The sequence below is a fragment of the Lipotes vexillifer genome, unplaced genomic scaffold (genome assembly GCF_000442215.2).
Source record: "Lipotes vexillifer unplaced genomic scaffold, Lipotes_vexillifer_v1.1 scaffold147, whole genome shotgun sequence".
NCBI lineage: Eukaryota > Metazoa > Chordata > Mammalia > Artiodactyla > Lipotidae > Lipotes > Lipotes vexillifer.
The window spans coordinates 3813646-3835789 of record NW_006778796.1 but is presented as its reverse complement, the minus strand read 5'-3'; the positions used below and the strand labels follow the sequence as shown (position 1 = coordinate 3835789).

General features: G+C 38.8%; 1 protein-coding gene across 1 annotated transcript in view; it reads left to right on the top strand.

Annotated features, from left to right (window-relative positions):
• The window catches only part of PKHD1 (PKHD1 ciliary IPT domain containing fibrocystin/polyductin), a 433351-nt gene extending 416390 nt beyond the window's left edge, over positions 1-16961 (top strand). The window contains exons 64-66 of the mRNA XM_007451921.1: positions 2403-2561; positions 6277-6399; positions 16501-16961. Coding sequence (XP_007451983.1) covers positions 2403-2561; positions 6277-6399; positions 16501-16961 — 743 coding nt within the window. The remainder of the gene's footprint in view (positions 1-2402; positions 2562-6276; positions 6400-16500) is intronic.
• Positions 16962-22144: the final 5183 nt, after the last annotated feature.

Here is a 22144-nt window from a genome sequence, read left to right as displayed (position 1 = left end):
TATTTGTGTTCTAAACACTTCCATGGCTTGATCTTCTATATCACAGGTGGCTCATGCCACTTCTCAGGTCAGAATTTTTCCGTCTGTGACACCTCATTGCCTTCAGAATGTTGTCAAGAGCCTTTTGGCTTTTGACATTTAATGCCCGCCAAAATTTGCCTCATGTGCTTTCCTGCACTGATTCCTAGTGTTTCCTGGCAGTACTTTTTTCAACATCGATTGCTTTTTTTTCTCTTTTCTGTCTTTATTTGCTCAACCTGCAAATCCCCATCTAGATACTCTCTCCTCTGGGAAGCTTTCCCCAATCATATTGCTAGAAAATTACCTTCCAAAGCAATTGATTTGCATTATTCTGGTGGCATGGGTCATATTCTGATTTGTATGGAAAATATTTGTATGTGTATCTTATTTCATTTATTAGCTTGTAAATATCTTAAGAATGAGAACAGTAACTTATCTGTGTGGTGAAGTAAAGAATCACTGAGCAGTTATTGGAAAATGGATAAAAGAATAAAGAATTTTGTTCTTAATTCTGTAAATCCCTAGTAAAATCCATACCCCTGTCTCTGGGCTAGAGTTAGCTTATTCAGTTGCCCATAAAAAGCAACTAATTGATAACAAACAAGCCAAATATGACTCAAGGATAAGATGTACCCACAGGAGAAACATTTCTAGATAATTTTGTTATAGTAGCTTTAGGACCGAGTCAGCCAGGAGTCAAGAGACTGGAGCTCTAACTGTGACTTCCAATCAAATTGTCAGGTTCAGCCCAAGGAAAGCACAGCAAAGGAGACATGGTGTTTCCTTGAGTAGAGAAAATACAAACTCTGCTTTTGCCTGAATTATTCAGATGAAAGCAGAGATTTGGGGTTTGTTTGTTTTGAACGACCTACTCAAAAATGCTGGTTATAGCTAACTTATGATCACAGGCAAGTGTTTTTTTTTTTTTGACTTTAAATTTTTGTCTTGAGATATAATCGACATACGATAAGCTATACATATTTAAAGCATACAGTTAGATAAGCTTTGATGAATCTATACTTCCATGAAACCATCCCCACAGTTAAGATAATGAACATATCTATTATAGGCAAAAATTATAGGCAAAGTTTTAAAATTTTTATATTTTGAAATAACATACAGTAAAAATGATGTTTTTTTAGATGGGTCATTTTATAAATTCAAAGATATATATAGATTCATGCAATCACCACCACAATCAGGATGCAGAACATTTCCCAGAAGTCTCCCTTATGCTGTTCCTCTGTCCTCACATCCTCCCACTAATCCCTGTAACCTCTGACCTGTTCTCCATCTCTATAATTTTGTCTTTTCTAAAACGTCATATGAATGGAATCATATCATATATACTCCTTAGAGATGGGCTTTCCTCACTCAGCATAATGCTTTGTATGTTCATCTCAGTAGTTACAGGTTATTAATAGTTTCCTTCCTTCCTCCCTCCCTCCCTCCCTCCATCCTCCTTCCCTCTCTTCCTCATCCTCTTCCCCACTCCTTTTTCTTTTTCTCTTTCTCTCTTTGGCTGAGTCTTACTCCATTGCCTGAAAAAAACACAGTTGGTTTATTCATTCATCTGTTGAAGAACATTTGGATTGTTTCCAGGTTTGGGTGGTTATTGAGGCGCTACAAACATGTGTGTACAGGTTTTTGTGTGTATAGACAGGGTTTGTTTGTTTGTTTGTTTTGTTTTGTTGCTTTTTTAGATTCTTTTTTAACCTTGCTTCAAAAACACTAATGGAGTGAGAACCAAATTTGTCAGTCTACAAAACAAGGAGGAGTTTGAGACGAGTTCTTAGAAAGATGTGCTCCCTGAAGGGAACGGCCATTCTGCCCCTTCATCCATAGCCACGGTGGCTCTATCCATCTATCCCTGCTCTACCCCTAGTTTTCCAGATAACAAAATTCCTGTGGACCTTAGAAATTCTCTTGGTTCCATAGTAGGAGTCACTGTGCCCTTGTTTTGATGTGTTACATGTTGTATTTGAAATGAGATACATATGTCGTAGCAAGTTGTTTCACGCAATCTGGAGTCCGGAGTGCTTCTGTTCTAATTAGTGGAACATGAGAGTAAAGCTACAGCTTTGCACTGGTGGAGAAAAAAGGTCTGAAAATAGGAGAGCATTGGAAGAATTCCCCATCATAATGGACAGAAGTGGAAAGAACAATCATATATTATTGTTGGAATCTTGAAATTCTTTAGAAATATGAGTCTTGGATTTATTATTGACTCATATATTGAATCATCTAATTCAATAAATATTTATTGGATCAACTATGTGCCAGGTACTATTGTAACCATATCTTTTCCACAATATTTTATATTAGCATCTTATTAATATGCTATTGTTATTATTTTGTTTTTTTTGTTTTTTTTTTAACAGGGGTCAATTTTACAGCTCGCTCCAGGGTGTTTGCTGTCTTACCTGCAACTCCATCCGAGAGGCCCACGATCATCCTGGCTGCTTCCCTGTGCTCAGGGGTCTCATGGCTGGCTCTGTGCTGCCTTGTATGCTGTTGGTTTAAGAAAAGCAAAAGCAGAAGTATGTAATTTTTTTTCAGTAAAAATATCTGAAGGAAATGCCATCATGTATAATACATTAACTATTCTTTTTCTTCCCCCAAAGAGACATTTTTTTTTTTTTTTTGCGGTGCGCGGGCCTCTCACTGCCGTGGCCTCTCCCGTTGTGGAGCACAGGCTCCGGATGTGCAGGCTCAGCGGCCATGGCTCACGGGCCCAGCCGCTCCGCGGCACGCGGGATCTTCCCGGACAGGGGCACGAACCCGTGTCCCCTGCATCGGCAGGTGGACTCTTCAACCACTGCGCCACCAGGGAAGCCCTCCAAAGAGACATTTTTATGAGCCTCTGTAACATATCAAACCACATGGAGCCAAATTACTCAACTCATACAGTAGAGACAAGGATTGTCTAATTCTAAATAATAATAATAGCAATAATAATATCAGCTCTTATTTTTTGAATACTCACTATGGATAGGATTCTAAGTACTTTAGAGATGTGAATTCATTCAATTCTCACAACAACTCTATGAAGTAGGTACTAAGTACTACACCTGTGTTTCAGGGGTGGAGCATAAAGCCCAGAAAGGCTAAGTGACTTGCCCAAGGTCTCACCACCAGGATCAAACTGGGTAGTTTGGTTCTCTCCATATCTGACTCTCTGAAACACTGTGCCCTACAGCCCAGGTGACCCTCCAAAAGGAGAGTTCAATAAAGAGGGAATGTCCTCTGCTTTTTCAGAAGAAGGAAGAGAGTGCGTGGTGTGGTTTTGTTTTTGTTTTTGTTTTTTTCGCTAGGAGCATAGAAATTGTGTTCTTAGGCATTTTCCCAGAAGCTGATCTTTTTCTTTCTTTCTTTTTTTTTGCGGGGGGGCAGTGGGTGGAGACATGGATGAAACACTTTGATATTAGGAGATACTATGAAACCAAAGTGATAAGGAAGAGTGAGAATAAAAGAGGTGAAATGAGGAGAGGCAAAGAGAGAAAGTGAAAAATTAAGAAAGGAAAGAGGAGGTAGCATGGTGCCACCACTAGGCAGTTCACTATGCTTGGATTTCTGAGAGATGCTGAGGGATGGAAGCTCCACTAGATGCTCTTTAGTTTGAACCAAGCTTCAGCCTGGTCTCTCCCTCCCTCCCTGGCATCATCAGGCTTCACAGACTTAAAGAAAACTCAAGGATCCCTTGTCTTTCAAAAGAAGAATGGGATCTCATCCTGGGTTGTTGCCTGTGATTTGTTGAATCACGGGTTTTGGTCTTTGTTTTAAAATCTAAAAATCTGTGTGTGTGTGTGTGTGTGTGTGTGTGTGTGTGTGTGTGTGTATGTGAGTAGTGCTTTCTGGTTTGAAAGTAAAGACCTTTCATAATTTTTAATCTCATGGTTCATGAAGTAGGTGATTTAATTCTCATCCTCCATTTTACAGCTAAACCTCCCAGCCATGGAGGGACTGTCATCTAAGCTTGCTCACCCCATCTCTTCTCTTTTGTTCACCCAACTCTAGAGGAAGCTTCCTCCTGCAGTTACTAACGTTGTCAGTTATCTCAGTGTCCTCTTTTTGCTTTTTCAACCTTTCAATATCTTTGGACACATCTGTATTTAATTTCCGTATTTTCTTGACTGGACACAGACTTCTAACTTTCTTTTAAAAAACCTAAAGAGATTAGGAGGAACTTCATGAAAAAATACATAGTAATCAGTTCTGTATGAGTAATTTCTATTTCCCTCTTTATATCTTTCTTTATTTTTCATATTGCTATAATTAACATTTATTACTTTAGAATCAGAGAGGATATTGTTCCCCATCTTCCTCCTAGAAAGTGATTCTCTAATCCAGTTATACAGACTAGAGCAGCACTTTACAAAATTTTGATCTCAGGACCTCATCACACTTTCAGTAATTATCAAAATCCCCAGAGAGCTTTTGTCACTGTGTGTTCTATCTATCAGTATTTCCAAATTAGAAGTTAAGAGAGAACATGTAAAGCTTATTTATTAATTTATTTTAAAATACAAATAAGACATGCATTATATGTTAATATAACATATTTTTAATTTAAAAACTATGTTTTAAAAATATATAGTGAAAAGAATGACATTTTTTATAAACCTCTTTAATGTCTGCCTGAAAAAAGTCAGCTGGATTCTCTTAGCAGCTTCTGCGTTCAGTCTGTTGCAATGTACTGCTTTGGCTGAAGTATATGAAGAAAATCTAGCCTCACTCAGATACATAGTAGAAAAAGGAAGAGTATTAATAACCTTTACAGATATTGTAGACATTCTTCTTTGATACTGCACCCAAACTGGACAAGAGGAAGTTACTTAAAGGTACATCTCAATGTACTTTTTGTATTCTGTTACATGAAAATGCACCAGTCTACCTTGTACTTTGAATGGAGATTTTTGCCCATGCGTGATTTTGAAACATTATGCTTTGGCCATTTAGGAAATGTTGTTTCACTGAGTTATGCAGGTCTACAAAATGCTGATATATTTCCTTCTATAATTTTTTTTTTAAAATCACATTAATATCAACAGAATGAGAAATCTGTGAAGCTTATAATAGTTGATAAAAATTTTCTAAAGTTCTAAAATTTCCCATGTGAGCTTGATTTATATCACTGGCAACAAATACTGTCAATCGTTTCTTTGAAGTTACAGGCTCACTTCATTTACTTAAAAAAAATATCTCCCAAGTACCAAAGTATGAATAACCATAATTTGTCTTTCAATCATTCTTTCAACGTAAAAATGGTGTCCTGTGAAAAAAATCAACTCATTCAGCTCAAAACTCAATCACAAAAGTGCCTTTCCTTGAGAAAATCATCATATGTCTTGGCATGGCATTATCTGACATCATATTACAATTTATTTATTTTTTCTTCTGCCATCCAAACTAGAATAAAAGCTCTATAAGGGCAGACCTGGTCTTTCATACTTATCATTGGCTTTCCAGTGCCTAGAACAATGCCTGGCATGAAGAATATAAATGTATTTTTATTAATATATTTAATGAATAAATGAATAGGAGAGAAGGCATCACTCTAGTCAAGAGCAGACTGAAGATATAAAGTCTTCAATCAAAAGCACACAGCTGTGTGAGCTCTGTGGATTGCACCAACGCCGATTTCCTAGTTTTGATGTCATACTGCAGTTATACAAGTTGTTGGAAGTAGAGAGAAGGCTGGGTGAAGGTGCATGGGTCATCCCTGTACATTTCTTTTGACACTTTCTGTGAATCTATAATTATTTCAAAATAAAATGTTTTTAAAAAGTATTAGTAACATTGCAGCTCTGGTCAACAGAAAGATAACACGAACCACCAAAGTGAGACACATAGTGTCATTTTCTAGCAGCCATTTAACTTTAAATATCAAGATAATACTTCAAGATGTAATGGATATAAAAATATTAGATATCTTACAGTTTTGAAAAATCAGGTGTGTATTTTACACTTACAGGACATCTCTTTTTGAACGAGTCACTTTTCACATGTTCAGTAACCACATGTGATGGCAACTATATTGGATGGTAGTTTTATACCTCAGTGTTGTGGTCAGTATATGGGATTTTATTTCATTATTCCTTAAGCTCTGAGACTATTAAATGCATTCTACTGCATGTATATCACAGTAATTTGGGGGGAGAGGAGAAGGGAAACATCCTAACACTTAGGGCCCATTTATAATAAAAATGTCACTTTATTCTAAAAAGAAGCCAATGTATTTTTTCATTAATACAGAAATAAAAAGTGAAGAGATTTCTGAATCCCAGACTAATGATCAAAAGAATCATAGCCACGTCTCACCCAAACGCCAAGAATCACAAGTAGAGACTGAAAAAGAAGGCACCATGATGGCAGAAGGTAAGCTTGGACAATGGGATGATTCCCACAAGAGAAACAAACCCGTTGTGTGTGAACTGTAGCCTCCCGCTGGCTGCCAATTTCTGAATCAGTTTAGTTTATAGCCCCTTCTTTAGCCTTTGTTACTTCTTCTCAAGGAAATTATACCCCAGCATAAGAACATACAAGTTCAGCTGATTCACTCAGCTACTAACCAGTTATCCGAGTTGATATTTATATATATTTTTTCTTACTAGAAGATTATGGGTTTAACATTTGAATTCGTTATACAGAGGAAAGAAAAACCAGAGTATAGGCGTATAATCTTTCCCTTAGCTAGTGCAAAGCTGCCAGTTTGGCAACATAATTGAATCTGGGAAAGAAGAGAGTGGAGTTGCCAAATACTAACTATGCAAAATAGATTGAATGCAGAACCCTCAAGAAATAAGTCAGCTTTGTTAAGCTCTGCTTTGTTGTTTCGTTGTACTTTTTGCAAAAGGTATTATTTGCCTGCATTGTGCATGATGCCAGATGATTTTGCTTGTTATATTGTTAGATTGTCATTAGAGTTGCTGCCAAGCAGAGAAAAGATAAGCATTTATTGCAGACCAATGTTTTGTCCTTCTAAGGACACAGAAATTACAAAGACAATGGACAGAATACAAGATGGATTTGCCAAGTACGAGTATGGTGTATGAAAAACATGAAACTTCCATGGATCTGAAATATTTTGAAACATATGCTCTAAACAGGAGAATATTCCTTTTTATCCCCTAAATAATAGCCAATTATCATGATATTTTCTGCTCGAAGAGGAATCCAAATCTTACCAGTTCTGAGTGGATGTTTCACCAAACCATAGCAGTCCGAAGTTGTTCTGCCTCTAATGACTTTAATGAACTCTGGTGACTGTGTGTATCTGTGTATCAGTTTGTTTGCCTGTTTGGATTTTTTCCCACAGAGTGAATGAGGGTTTTTTTTTTTTTTTAGTTTCCCATCAAATTAGCCATCCATACTCCATTCACCTGCTGGACCTGCATCAAAAAGTAGTAGGGAATGTGAGTGGGTGGGGGTGTGAAGGATGAAGATAGAGAGAAGGGGGCAGGAAATCTTTCTAGATTCCATCTAAGGCCACTTTGACTTTGGTTTCCAGAAGCTTCTTGTTCATATTATGGCATGCAAATTCAGGACAGGTGTTTGAAAATGGTCCTCTGAACCCAGCTCTGTGAAGGGCATATTCAACTGCATTTTCCAGCAAACAGCAGGAGTGATGCTAATCTTTCCCCTAATCTAATATGGCCATTTACATGAATCTCAGTTTCCCAGCTTAAATTAACTACATTACACAGTCCACAATGCCTGGATGTTTTATTAAGGGACATTTTTTATGTGGGAGCTTATTAATAAATTATCAGGAATGAAACAAGGGACAGGGCTCCTGTGGAAGAGTTTAGATTGAAGAGATGGAAGAATGAAAGAGGCCATTTTATTAGGACATCCAAGTTAAAAATAGAAAGATGTGTGATCCAAATCCTCCCCTGGGGATCAGAGCGGATTTGTTTTCTTATCTTCTAAGCTTTGTCCGAATCTTAAGGACATTGTTTCCAAGGGAAGTAATGAGGCATCTCTTGCTTTTCTTTGGAGATTATTACCAGCTACAAAACATCTAATTATTGTTAGCTTTAAATAAATTAGGTTTTATTTTATTATTACCATGGCACTCTAGTTTCCTTTTCCTTCTGTGTTTTTAAACTTGTGGCATTTGCTGATCAAGCGATTGGCCGTCTCTCTCATAAGCACTCTGCAAATACACAGCATCACCATCACATATTTAGCTGGTGGAATCAAGCATTTCGACTGTCCAGTAGATTCAGACTGTAAATTCATCACGTTACGGCTTTTAGCAAAAATTGTATGTATGCAACAGGGAAGGGAGTAAATCATGTATCCCTTGTGTTTTACTTTTACCAGGGTTTTTGACATAGGGAGCATCTGAGTTAGCTTTTAAAATTCACATCTGCTTTTGTCACTTTGGTACTCAGAAGATTTAATGAATTACCAGCCTCAGTTAGAGAGGCAGGAGAATGTGACAGTTAAGAGCGTGAAACTCGGGTGTCAGCAAGACTGGGTTTAATCCTGATTCCCTTGTTGACTTACTTCGTGGCCTCCAGCAGGTCCACAGTCCTCTCTGTGCCTTTCAGTTTCCTCATCAGGAAGATTGTCCTAAGAATACTGACCACACTCAGGTGTTGTGATGCTGATTGAGTTAATGTCACTCTAGAGTGCGGAAAGATTCCTGGCGTATTGTATGTGCTGTGTATGTGTTGGTCTTTCTCGTTACTTAGGACTCAACACCCTCCAAGGCCTGACTCCACCGTGTCTTCCTTCTCCTACTCTGGGTTTCATCTTCTTGCCCCGTCCTGACACTCACCTGTTAAAACCTCCTCAAGCTTTTCAACACCAGCTGCTATGCCCTTTTTTTTCATAAAATCTTCTCTAATCCTCCCCACCTCAGTGAAAATGAATATTTTCCTCTTTGGGGTTCCAAAAATGCTGAAATCATACCTCCATAGTAGCACTTAATGGTTTTTGGAATTTGTCAGATAAAGATGGCTCTCTGTTCCCACAGGCCAATGGTTCTTAACTAGGGGCAATTTTGTCTCCCAAGTAGGGTGACCAAGTCATCCTGGCTTTCCTAGAACTTTCATAGTTTTAAAAATGAAAGCCTTGTGTCTCAGTAGCTCCCTTAGTCTCAGACAAATTGGAACATTTGGCCATCCTACCTCCAGCGGATCCTTGCATTGTCTGGAGACATTTTTGTTGTCACAGCTTGGGGGAGGGGGATGCTCCTAGCATCTAGTGAGAAGAGATCACCCCCACCACAAAGATGATCTGGCTCAAGATGTCAGTAATTCCAAGGTTGAGAAATCCTGGCAGAAGTGATTACTCGTCTTTGTAACATTTAGGTGAGAGATTGCTGGAATTACAATGAATGAACTTAAATTTTATCTTCCAATACATATTAAATAAGTATTTATTTATTTCCTGAATTTTTTCGTACCTTATAAGATCCTCTCTGTATAGTTACAAAGAGATGATATTTGGCTACCTATCCTTTATGAATTTCTAATATGATTGGGACATAAGAATAATATTTGGGGGAAAATGAAAGAACAATTCCAGGCAATAAACAATTAAGTGTAAAGCAATCACAACAAACAATATGTATTTGAAGAATCTGAAGAGGGGAGAGAATGCCAAAGGAGAGAAAGAATGCCATTATCCTAAGCTACATGTTTAGTGCTTCCAGCTCCCAAATCGTATCACACGGTTTCAAATCCCATTTGCTAAGGGCTTAATTGTGTACTTTGCACAAACTCAGGTTCACAGAAGAGCAGGGAAGCAGCCCTGCTTTGCTCTGCTGAAGCTCAGTTTTGTACCATTCCTTCTCACCTGTTCCCTTATTCCCCATATTTGGTTAATATCCCCCAAATCTCCCAGGCTAGACACCTCAGAGTTACCTTTAACTGCTCGTCTCCTGTTACCACCCTGCCCCCTTGCTTGCTAGGTTTTATCAATTCCACCTCTGTTGTGTCTTGGTTTTCATCTCCCACCCACTCCATTTCCCAGATATATCTTCAGTTCAGCCTCAGTTAACACACTCCTTATAGATGTTCTTCCTTCACTCTTTCTCTTTTCCCACCAGGACAGTATTCCCTGTACACAGAGAATAAGACTCTTGGTTTCAAGATACCCTTCTATAATGTACCCACAGATCTAAAGTTTCCATTCTTTCCAATCCCAGATCAAATACTTTTTCTCTTTTTGTCAAAATCTTTTATCTAGAAGGAATAGTCGCCTTCTGTCCACTTTTGTGACACCTCCCTTTTATTCATTTGACACCTTTTATATGTAATATAATTATTTGTTTTTATCTTGTCCAGATTCTTCTGTTTAAGTTCTGTATCTCTTCTAATCCCAGCGCACGTTTACCAGAGGGTGTTAGGACATGAGGCCATTGATCACCATTGTTGAGTAAATGGTGAAGGTAGAGATGAAATTAACCTTTCTCCTTTCCCTCTCCTCTTTCCAGAGACCCCTAGATTCCAGCAGTTCCTACAACTGCTGACAAAAGAAGAACGGCTACTCATCTCATCTAAAAGAGATGGAGAAATTTTATCCTGGTTCATAAGATTAACAACAGGATAATGGCCACACATCTTTTGGGTCCTAACAATGGGCAAAAAGCGACAACTTCCTTCCAGGCGATGCTGTCTGCTGGCCACCTGAGTTTCCTCTCCCACTTTCCTGGGGACTGCCTTTGTCTTTGCAGGACAGCTACTGCTGGAGATCTCAGTGCTACCTTCGCCAAAGCATACCCTGATCTGTGTCTGGCTACTGGTCACTACTGTGTGTGTGTATGTGAAATACATGCCCCGAATGTTGGGAATGAAAGGCTGACATGTGAAAAGGGGCTCCGTACCATGCAAGTGTGACCATAAACATTAACTTCGTGGATTTCTTATCTCTACCACGTTTGAATTCTACTGACTGGATATGCTGTGTGTTGTGAATGTAAAATAAAAAAGACTGTCAATTTACCTTTTTGTAAGTACAAATCTATAGGAATGACAGGGAGAGGAGAGGAGAGGGCTGGCCTCAAGATGTCTGGAAACAGTGAAGAGCCAGACAGTTTAGAACAAGAAATTGTCCCAAGTTCCCAAGAAAGTAAAACTATATTTGGAAGTTATTAATAAATAGCATGTCCGTTCCATACAATAAAAAGATATGAACATCTCCAAATTTAAAGACATAAATAAAATCTATCACTTACTCCTTAAGAAAACCTTAAAATACAATAACCAGGAATAAATAAGGTGCCTGGTAAATAAGATGGAGAGTACCAATGCTATTTGCAACCGAGATCCAATATTACCTTTAACAACGGAGTATTAGAAGAATTCTTACTTAAATGAGGATAAAACACAGAGCTCATTCTTACCATAATTTTATAACATATATTTTGGAATAGGAAGAAACAAAGTCAGATATAAAACAAAATTTAGAGGACAATTTTGGAGAAGATATATGATGATTTGCACATGATTATTTAATGAGAACTTAAAGATTCAACCACTAACTGCTATAATTTATAAATAACGTGAGTAACTTACTCAAATATAATGTCAATCTATGCAAAAATCATATTGTATAAGCCAATGGTATACAGTTAGGAAAGACGAAGAAATACACGTTAGTGACAAAGAATATGCTGCCTTGGAGAAGAAAATCTAAACAAGAGATATATGGGACTTATATAAAAAATAAACTATATTTTATTGAATAGTTTAAAGAGAAGGCTTGAATACATAGGGAATTACAACATGTTTCTAATTAGGTTGACTAATATTGCAAAGACCTCAGTTATTTCTATATTAACTTTGGTTTAACACAGTTCCATTTATTTTATACAGGAGTAGAACAGCATAAGATGATTCTAAAATTCTTCAGAAGCTATAGATCAATACTAGAAAACTAATTTTTTACAGGAAATTGGTTTTTTTTGGCAGTGGGAAAAGGTAGTTCAACCAGAGAGATAATATTTATGTCACGCTTCTTCAGACAATGTGATACTTACACAAGAATATATGAGCACATTATGAGAAATAATCTCAATTAGGTATAGATATAGATATTAGATATAGAAATGTAACATGTGATGGAGATAATAAAAATAAAGGAAAACACAAGCATTAGTCTATAAATGGGGCTGTAAATTTGACTATTTAGAACATTTATTAATCTAGATTCACACTTCAAAAAATACACCAAAGAAAACTGTAGATAGATTAATGAGTTAAATTAGGTTTACTAAAACATAGCCATTGCTAGAGTATTACAAACATAATAAAGTGGAGATTACTTATGATATGTGGGATTAAAGGCATTTTTTTCTTTATCTTCTAAAAATTTTCATACTTCCCGATTTGCCATGCATTGCTTATTAAAAATAAATAATAATTTTTCATTTAAAGGAACAAATAATCTAGAAAGGACATTGGTGATAGTATTTATAATATTTATCCATTAATATTAATTAATACTTACCAATTAATAATGAATAATTTAATATTATTTATTAATTATGTATATGTCTTCTTCAATATGTGGGCAGGACTGTGCCCTTATTGACAAATGAGAAACCAAAGTGGAGTCCATTCTTTATGCTGGCTGATCAGCCATCCATCTTGCTGCTTTAGATCCTATTTAGGCTTCAAAACAGAGGTCATTATACTGGGTCTTTTGTACTGAATCCAGGTCATCCAACACTAAATGCAGCACATGGAGACTATGCTATGAAAATATAAAGGGTGGGAGTGGGGTGGGGAGAGGGGAGATTCATTGTTAATTATCCCATTGTAAAAGAAACCAATAAGTGAAATAAGTGAGAGAAAGGCAAATACTGTCTTTGATATCACCAATACTGTGATATCACTTATATGTGGAATCTAAAAAATACAACAAACTAGTGAATGAAACAAAAAAGAAGCAGAAAAAAAAAAAAAAGAAGCTAATGACTACTACCCACACAAATTTTTAAAATCGTAGCTCAGCATATTTCTTGCCCAAGAAAGTTCTGGAAGCCAAAAGAGATCAAGGTTACCTGGAAAAGTTTCGCTGACTGTGGATGAACCTGGATGGACCCAAAACCATGGAGTCTTCCTTTTCATAGAGAAAGGATCTGTGTTCGCATATTTTACCCCATTCTTCCTGAAACTTGATGAAACCCACAAACGGGACTCTGAGATAACGTGGAGGAGCAATGTGAAATGCTATCTTTCCATTTTAATGGGGACTCACCAATGAGGAGGAGGTGGAAAGGAGGCATGCCGTTTCATATGATTTGATACTCACTGTTCTTCCTTCCCTAAAACCCAAATATTCAGCTGAATGCCTTAGGACACATATCTGCTATAAATTCATTTTTTTTTATCTCATTTGTCTGAGATCTAAGCTTCCTGTGGAGGTCCAAGATCAAAGGATCGGATTCCTTCTGATGTCGGTGCTGACATATAATGTGTGCTGACTTAGTTCTGTCTATAACCTCACAGTGGGAAGTGGCCAGCCCCCCTCTGCACCTTTACTCAGTGCACTCTCATTTCAGCTGGGGAGTCTGTCAGCTATGTTGCTGATTGGAGCTGCCACGTAAATAATTCATGGGAGATTTCTAAATGGTTTTGGGCCTGCAGAGGAAAGCTCCACTTGTGTTAGTCTTTTATGAATAGACACAGACCTGAAGAACAAGGGAGAATAGATTTCCAAAGACGGTCTCTCAAAAACAGGGTAACAATACCTTCAATGGATTGAAAATAGGTGACTTGCAGTGTTTGATTCCCCTTACATGAGATGGTACTGGTTGTACCAAGGGATAAAAATTCAAAGCCCTTTTTCCTTCTTAAACTTTGCTTCTATCTGACAATTGATTATTCTTGTTATTTCGTTATTTGCTGCTCTTGATAAACTATATCTTTTTCTCCTGGTGGGAGTGGTAATTATAGAGATGGCACCAAGCTCAATACTTGGCGTAGGATTGGGCTTAACAGAGGGACAAGGTTAATGGCAAAAAAAGTTCCTTCCCTGAAGGAACTCAAAGTCCTAAGAGGAAGATGAGACTATCATACAAGGAAAGGTGTCCAATAACAGAAGGAGTTGCCCAAGTCAAATGAGAAACTCCAGCCAACAAGTATTGAGGCACAAATCAATGTAGTTGGAGCTGTCAAGGAACAGTTCTGGAAGGATTTGAAGATCCCATAAGTGAGACTAGGATAACCTGAAAGCTCTAAGCAAGAGAATTTTCCCATAGTTAGAGGACCATGGCAGATACATGCTAGGCAAAAGGACTGTGGAAGAAGAGAGAGGAGATGTGGATAATGTGGGCTTTGTAGAATATTAATTGACACGTCATCAAAACTATATAAACAACATGATTACTTTATCTTGTTTTACTGCTCCAAATTAAAAGTGTGTTATATGTATTTTATATATAGAGAGAGTACTCATATTTATATTATGTTGCTATTACCTTCTTTCTTCCTCACCTCAGCTCCCATTCATTGTTAGATTAAATTGAGGTGGGAAATTGTTACCCTTTGCCTCAATACTGTCTCTTACACCATGGTATAGACATGATGACTGTCTCCGAACACAAGCCAAGATGGGTCTCAGTAAACTAAGAGAAGAGAATAATACACAGGTTCATAAATTAACATCTACCTTGTATTTAAAACTATACATGTACAAAAAGTTCACTGTCAGTCGCTGTTAGACTGAGGAACAGGTCCTGAGAGCAGGGGAGGGGATTAAGAAGAGACGGGGTCAGGAGGGTGGTGTACAAGCACACACACACTTTATTTCTCATCAAACGTGTTTTTATATATTGCAGTAGACAGTATATGTTTTTGTTAAAATCACCAAACTGAATCATCAGACAGTATTTCCTTAATGTTGAAATTATAGTACAAAACATTCTGCGAACCAGGATATAAACGTGCGTGAGAGCAGACTGTGACTACCGAAGCATTCCGAGTACAAACTATTGTTAGAGAAATCGCAAGCAACCTCAAGGGCTAAGACTCCTATCTTCTGTAATAACTCTTTCGGGTCCTGTCAAGAATTAAGCAGGACTTTGCCATGCTTTAAGCTTCAAGGACTGTGTCAGCTTGCAGCTGGTTCCCGACAGTTCACATTATCCATGTGGTGGTGAGATATGAGATAAGCAGGGATGGGAAATGTCATGCCCCACTCTCATGCATGTATCCAGCCAGACTTTCTTCTTAACTCCCCACTGCCATCTTAACTTTACACAGTATATTGTGTGGTTCTCACAGTACAGACTCTGGAGCCACAAATCTTGACCCCTGTAATGTAAGTAAGATCTGCCATTCCTTTATATGTTGCCTTGAGAAGTTACTTAATTTCTCTGTATCTCAATGGCCTCCCTTCTAAGAGGGAGATAATAATAGCACTTACTTCACAGAGTGCTGGTAAGGATTAAATTATATATATATATATATATATATATATATATGTATATATTTTTATATATATATTAAAAAATTGGTGGCCAGCATGTGATAATTGCTATAATTGCTATATAAGTGTTACTTTAAATGATTATTATCCTTTCTCTCTTCGAAGAACACATACTGGAATGTAAAAGGATGAGTATCATTAACATAGAATAATTTTGAATTTCCTTTAATTTGTTTAAAAACAATAATTTGGGCTTCCCTGGTGGCGCAGTGGTTGAGAGTCCGCCTGCTGATGCAGGGGACACGGGTTCGTGCCCCAGTCCGGGAAGATCCCACATGCCGTGGAGCAACTAGGCCCGTGAGCCACAACTACTGAGCCTGCGTGTCTGGAGCCTGTGCTCCGCAACAAGAGAGGCCGCGATAGTGAGAGGCCCGCATCGCGATGAAGAGTGGCCCCCGCTTGCCACAACTAGAGAAAGCCCTCGCACAGAAACGAAGACCCAACACAGCCAAAAATAAATAAAATAAAAATAAATAAGAAGACCCCAAGATCACTATTAAAAAAATTATATATACACACTCATATGGATATGTGTTTTTATATATTTACCTCTGCATATGTTTATATTTATATTTTTGTAAAATCAAAAATATTTAAATGATGAATTTGGCTTAAAAGCCAAAAGTATTAATAAGACTTGTTTTTAGAGCTCACATTTCTAAATACAAGTGTGAGTTAACCCACTTGGTAAGGTCTGACTCTCACCTAATTTTCATATTTAAGCTGCCATGCTTACAATGAAAAATCCTGATTGACTTATTAACATCATAAAAGTTTTTTTCTGGGAAGCTATATTATCAACTTTGTGTTAGACAGTTAATATTAATTATCAGTTGGGCTTAGGATATCGTGTTTTTCTTTTTTTCTCCGAAAAAGTATGTATTCCCAAAGATATTTGGAAATCGACAAGGTGATATAACTCAATCTTTAATTAGCTGGAGATATCTTTTCAGGAATGCTAAATATACAAAATGTGCGATCAGCTGATTGAGGACCAAGTCTATTTCTCCTCCTTCTTTTCTCTCACAGATTTGAGGATGAAGGTCATGCTGGGCAAGCTGAACCAGCTCCCCCATCAGTCACGGAATGGTGTGTCCAGAAGGAAGGTGAGCTGCCGTGCAGTCCAAGAGGAAGGTGGCAGCCGAGAAGAGGCTGAGGCCGCTGTGCCTGCTCCCAGTACTACCAGTGTCGCATCACACGGGAACACGTGTGCTTTGGGCTCTCCTGCTCAGCAGCTGTACCTGCAGGAGACTGGGAGCTGGAAGGAGGCCCAGGAGCAGGTGCTCCGATACCACCTGTCGGGCCAAGATCAGCTGCCGCTGCCCTGCCCAGACCTCAGACGAGAGATGCAGCGATTGCAGGGCCGGAGTCGCCTGGGCAAGGAGCATGTCAGCCTGGGGCTGCCCCAGGAGAAGCAAGCCTCCTGCAGTGCCGCCGAGGCATTCTGCCTCCATTCAGTGCGTCCGGAGGCCGTTCAGGGGCAGCTGTGATCAAGGAGTAGTGAGGGTATTTGAAAGTCATGATGTTCAAAATATATCTGGATCATGGTGAGTAGGGGAGATGAGGCCTGACCAGTCTGGACACTAAGAAGGGAGAATATGGACTCTGAATTCTCTGTCTTCAACTTTAAAACGGAAGACAGTCATATAAATGAATGTACATTGAAATGGTATCTGATACATCTTTTGTATTTATCACGAATCCTAGTCCAATGTCAGGCAAATAATAGGTTCCCAAATACTAGATAATTTTTTACTTGTTTTTAGCTTAAGCTGGTTATCTTTCTGATTTCCCAATTTTAATAACGGTGTAATGCTGATTTATACCAGTAGGGGGTGGTATTAAGCTTCCTCTAGGATGATGACCCACAAAGCTTTGGGCTTCTCTTGTAGAAGGGATCATGAAAAAGTCTGGTCTGCTACAGCTATTTCTGCAGTGTTAAAGCAAAACATTTCTTTTTCCTATGGGAATATTTGAAGGACAGGAGAAGACCCCACTCCCTGGTCTGTCAGCCTTACCTTCCAACCACCAGGCAACCACCTGGTTTTTCACAAGATGATTTTATTTCATGGCTTGAATTCAATCATTATTAGGAGCCCACAGTTGAGCAAACATACCAAGCTTGTACCTCATGAATACTGACACATGGAAATTGAGATTCTCTTGGGCTTTGCTGAGATTTTAGTTAAGGACAAAATATAAAAATAGCAAGTTTGGGTAAGGAAATTGTCCATGGACCACAGTTATATTTTTCAGTAGTTCTTTCTGTTAATAACCGAGTCAAATTTACAAGTGGAAAAAAACTACTGGGAGACTAGAGGTGACCAAGTGGCCAAGTGGATTATCAGCTAACTTAATTATTAGAGAACTAACTGCTTTTTGGAGAAGATAGTGCATGGGAGAGATTACATCATATGCAGCCTCTCTAAGCTGTGTGCTAGGGCTTCAGATGGAGCCCAGAGCAGAGGGTTAGCTATGCTGATAAGTTGAGTAAGGATATGAAAGGCAGTTTCACCCAATTCACACATTTGCAGAGGGCCCATCTGTGTCCAAACTAACTGATACTTTAAGCAGCCTGTGTCCTTGGCTGTGGATCCAGAAGGTCTTATGCACCAAGGGAGTAAAGCCAAGACTGCAAAGGTGAAGAAAATATCTGGAAAGAACTTGCTCTGAGCTTTTCCCTAAATCGAAACCAGGATTTTCCAATCTTTGAAAGATGAAGGGGCTGTCCTATGTTTGAATTGGAGCAGAGGAAGGAAACACACTCTTCCATGGCAGAATTTAAACAATGATGTCCTGGAATTAGCCCCGGAGGAGGTATTAATGGCAGAAAGTCATCATCTGAGGGCATCAGCGGGAAGGTATGTCTCACTCTACCATGAGCTGGCAGGGAAGTTCTCAGCCCCTGTGTCCATTCTTTAGGTGTCTTGCAGACATCTCAGATCTTAAAGCTGCCCCTGAAAGGAGGTAGGCAGTCTTCTCTGTGACACTGTGTTGGATTCTCTGGGTCCTCAGAGAGCTGTGATCTTTCACTACAAAAACATTTCAGAAGTTAAGGCTTTTGAGGAGTAGAAAACTGCCCACTAAGGGTTTGTCTGTACATTCTCCCTTTCACCACCTCCAATTCCAGCCCAGGTGTCTTTCCTGAGCTCTATATTGTTTATCGAGCTGCCTACTGAGAACTTCCACTAGGTTATCCCACAGCCACTACAATGTTAACAGGGCCTAAAAGCTGCTTCTCAGGCTTGCCCTCACACAGTGCATGGCATGACCACATTCAGACTAGAAATCTAGAAGTCACCCGCAACTTCTATCTAACCCTTCCCCAAAAGTCAGCTACCAGCTCTTATTTCTACACCTCCTTTACCCTTCTCCCAATCTCTACTATCTTCTTATCCATCCTCCATGTGCTAAACACTGATCTTTTTGGAAGGCAAGTTTGATCCTGTGCTCTGGCTGGGAGCAACCATAATCGACCTATTAATTTTACCCTAGCAAAACCTAGGATCCCTGGGTCCAGAATGGACTCTTTGGGCCTGAACGGCAGCCAGAAATATCCAGAGTAACTTGCAGCATGCGTCATGGGATTTCAGAGTCTAGCCAGAATCCCCAGCCCATAGTTAAGGCAGTTCTTTTTTTCATTCTCAAAAAATGGGAGAATTGGGTAAATTCTGGAAGCAAAGAGAAGAGTTCTTGGTTCCTTTTTGTCTGGAGATGAGCTGATTAAATAAAGCCCCACTGTAGGTCAACCCTAAACTTACTCAGACCATTAACATAGGGAACCCAGTAAGTGTTTCCCAGCAGTAACAAGCCTTACTCTTTATTCAAATAAGTAATTTTAACATGTCTTGTTGCTGTGTAATTTCAATGGACCTCTTCTTGCCTCCCATTTCTGATTTTCTATGTGTGATGGACTCCTTTCCTCCAAGATACTGAACAAACTAAAATTCTAGAGAGTTCAAAATTATTTGTAAATATTTATGGATGTTAAAGCTGAGAGGGATGATGGGAGCTAGGGTAGTTTCCACCATCTCTTGAGTTTTGGGGAGTGTGTTCAGGGAAGGTACCAGACTCTGACAGAGCTTCGTGTGTCTCTCAGAGTGAGAGCCTGGGCCAATCTGACCAAGGTTGTGTCCTGAAGCAAACTTGCCCATCTCATTGCCCAAAGAGGCTGCTGAGTACTGAGAGGCTTGAGTACCTCAGGGATGTCCCCTTTCAAGGATTATTCAGTTGCATGGCTCCCTTCCATCTAACAGTCTAACTCCAAAAGTATAAAATTACTATACATTGAAATGTATGCAAACTATATGCAAAAATGAGCATGGGGAAATTGAATGTAAATTACATGCAAATATTAATCAGCCAAGCTTCTATAAAATGTCATGTACATGTCAATGACAGTAAAGGATTTTAATTAATTCTGTCATTTAAAATTCATGCATTTGTTCCATATTTTGTTTCCAGAACTTACAATGTATTGTGTCAATTTTGAAAGAGCTAGAAGCAGAAGGAATTACTCTGATGAGTGTAGAACTGTTGATTTCAGCTTACACTATATTACTGTGACAAATTACAGTTATATTTGAGAGGCAAATCACATTTCCAGAACTTAATATTTTAAAAAGGGATAAAACATTTTTTTATAGAGTTAAATGAGGTTTAAATGGTTGAATACATAGATTTGGGTGTTTACAAGTATTCTTCTAGCCATTTGTATCTTTAGGCCTCAAAAGACTGGGAATTTCTTTGCTTGGAACAATTCAAAACAAGAATACATTCTGCCCATAAATCTGGTCTGTTTTGAGACGGAAGATCTGTTTAACACATTTGTAGGACTTTCTAGAATTTACTGGGATTTGAATTGATTGCTCTATATCATCCCTCATTTCAGTCTCAAAATGACGACTCATTTATTATTATCACTATATCTTTTAACACTTAACATAGGATCGACCCTCTCAGAAGATTGTATCAATAAGTACATATGCAATTGTACTATGCCATTTTATGTAAGGGACTTGAGCATCTGCGAATTTTGGTATCTGCAGGGGCTCCTGAAACAAATCCCCTATGGATACCGAGGGACCACTGAGGGTAATACGGTATTGTTAGCAGTTGGCATTATGCTGGATGGTAGACCTTCAGAACTTATCTTGCATAACTGAAACTTTGTGCCCCTTGACCATCACCTCCCTATTGCCCACAGCCTCTGGCAATCACTATTCTACTTTCTGCTTCTGAGTATGACTATTTTAGACCCACATATAAGCAAGACCATATATTATTCATCTATCTGTGTTGGCTTATTTCACTTAGATAATGTACTTTAGGTCCATCGGTGTTGTTGCAGACAGCAGGATTTCCCTCTTCTTTAAGACTGAGTGATATTCCATGGTGGGTACTGTTTTAAGTCACTCAGTTGGAGTAATTTGTTACGCAGCTATAGACACTGGTTTCCCTGAACAAAAGGGAAGCCGAGTCCTCTGTCTTGTCCTTGCTCCAGTCTCTTGGACATCTCCTGATCTCTTTTTCAGTGGACATGAATCACTTCCAGTCCCCCAGAAGCTTAAACCCCTCACTCGACCCGTAGATTACACTGTGGGCATCTGGATGGCGTCAGTCTTGGTGCCTCTCTGGGTGTCCCACTGGCGCTCACTCCTTCCAGGGTGGAGGATGCCGGCTCTCAGGTCCTCCAGACACCATGGATTTGTTCCCATCCTGGAACCACAAGATGGAAACAAACCAGACTGTCCTTGTCTCCCTCTCTCCCTTCTGTCTTCTCATTTCCCAGTCTGTCCCCGCAACTAGATTCTGAAAAAAGTTATTTGCAGCATCCCCATCAGTTCCATGTGTGACAGGAGACTGATGTCAAGTGAGAAAATGAAATGTAAATTTTATTAAACACCCCCTCTCCTCTCTGCGTATCAATTCAGATTCCAGCCGAACATAGCAAATCAAATCCTGCCTATGCCCGGCCTCGGGGCACATGGAAAATCATTCTCCTTAATACCATTCCCTTCTAGTAAAATATTTTTCTGTTTGGTAAATGAAAATTGTAAATGCAAACCCTGTATTAATCCTAGTGAAAAGTATATCTTCAAAATGAACAGCTGAAGGAGGGAGCAGAGAAGAAACGAGGGGAGATTTCGGGGGCAGAGGGGAAGAGGTAGGGGATTGGGAAAACAGAATTGTATTTAGCTGTGTCATGCACAGTCCTAGATGGTGGCTGTGCAGGGATGCATATCAACAGAATAAATGTCGACATTCTTTGAAAGCTTGGACCATCCGGACATTTATCTACATGCTGTCCTGTCTCACAGATAATAAAGATCTTATATCCGATACACTGGCTTGAAATTGCATTAGAAATATAGATGCTTCGTTCTGGGTGTATGTGCACAATTGCGGGCTTGTCTGGAATTTTGACAGGTGATGTCTGACTGTGTGTAGAGAAAAATCTTGATTTGGGGTCTTAAGTGTGATTAACTTAGTGGAAAAAAAGCAAATTTTGACTGCATATTTATTGAAATAAAAATAACAAAATTTGTTTTTAACATATTTATTGGAGTATAATTGCTTTACAATGGTGTGTTAGTTTCTGCTTTACAACAAAATGAATCAGAGATATATATATATACATATGTTCCCATATCTCTTCCCTCTTTCGTCTCCC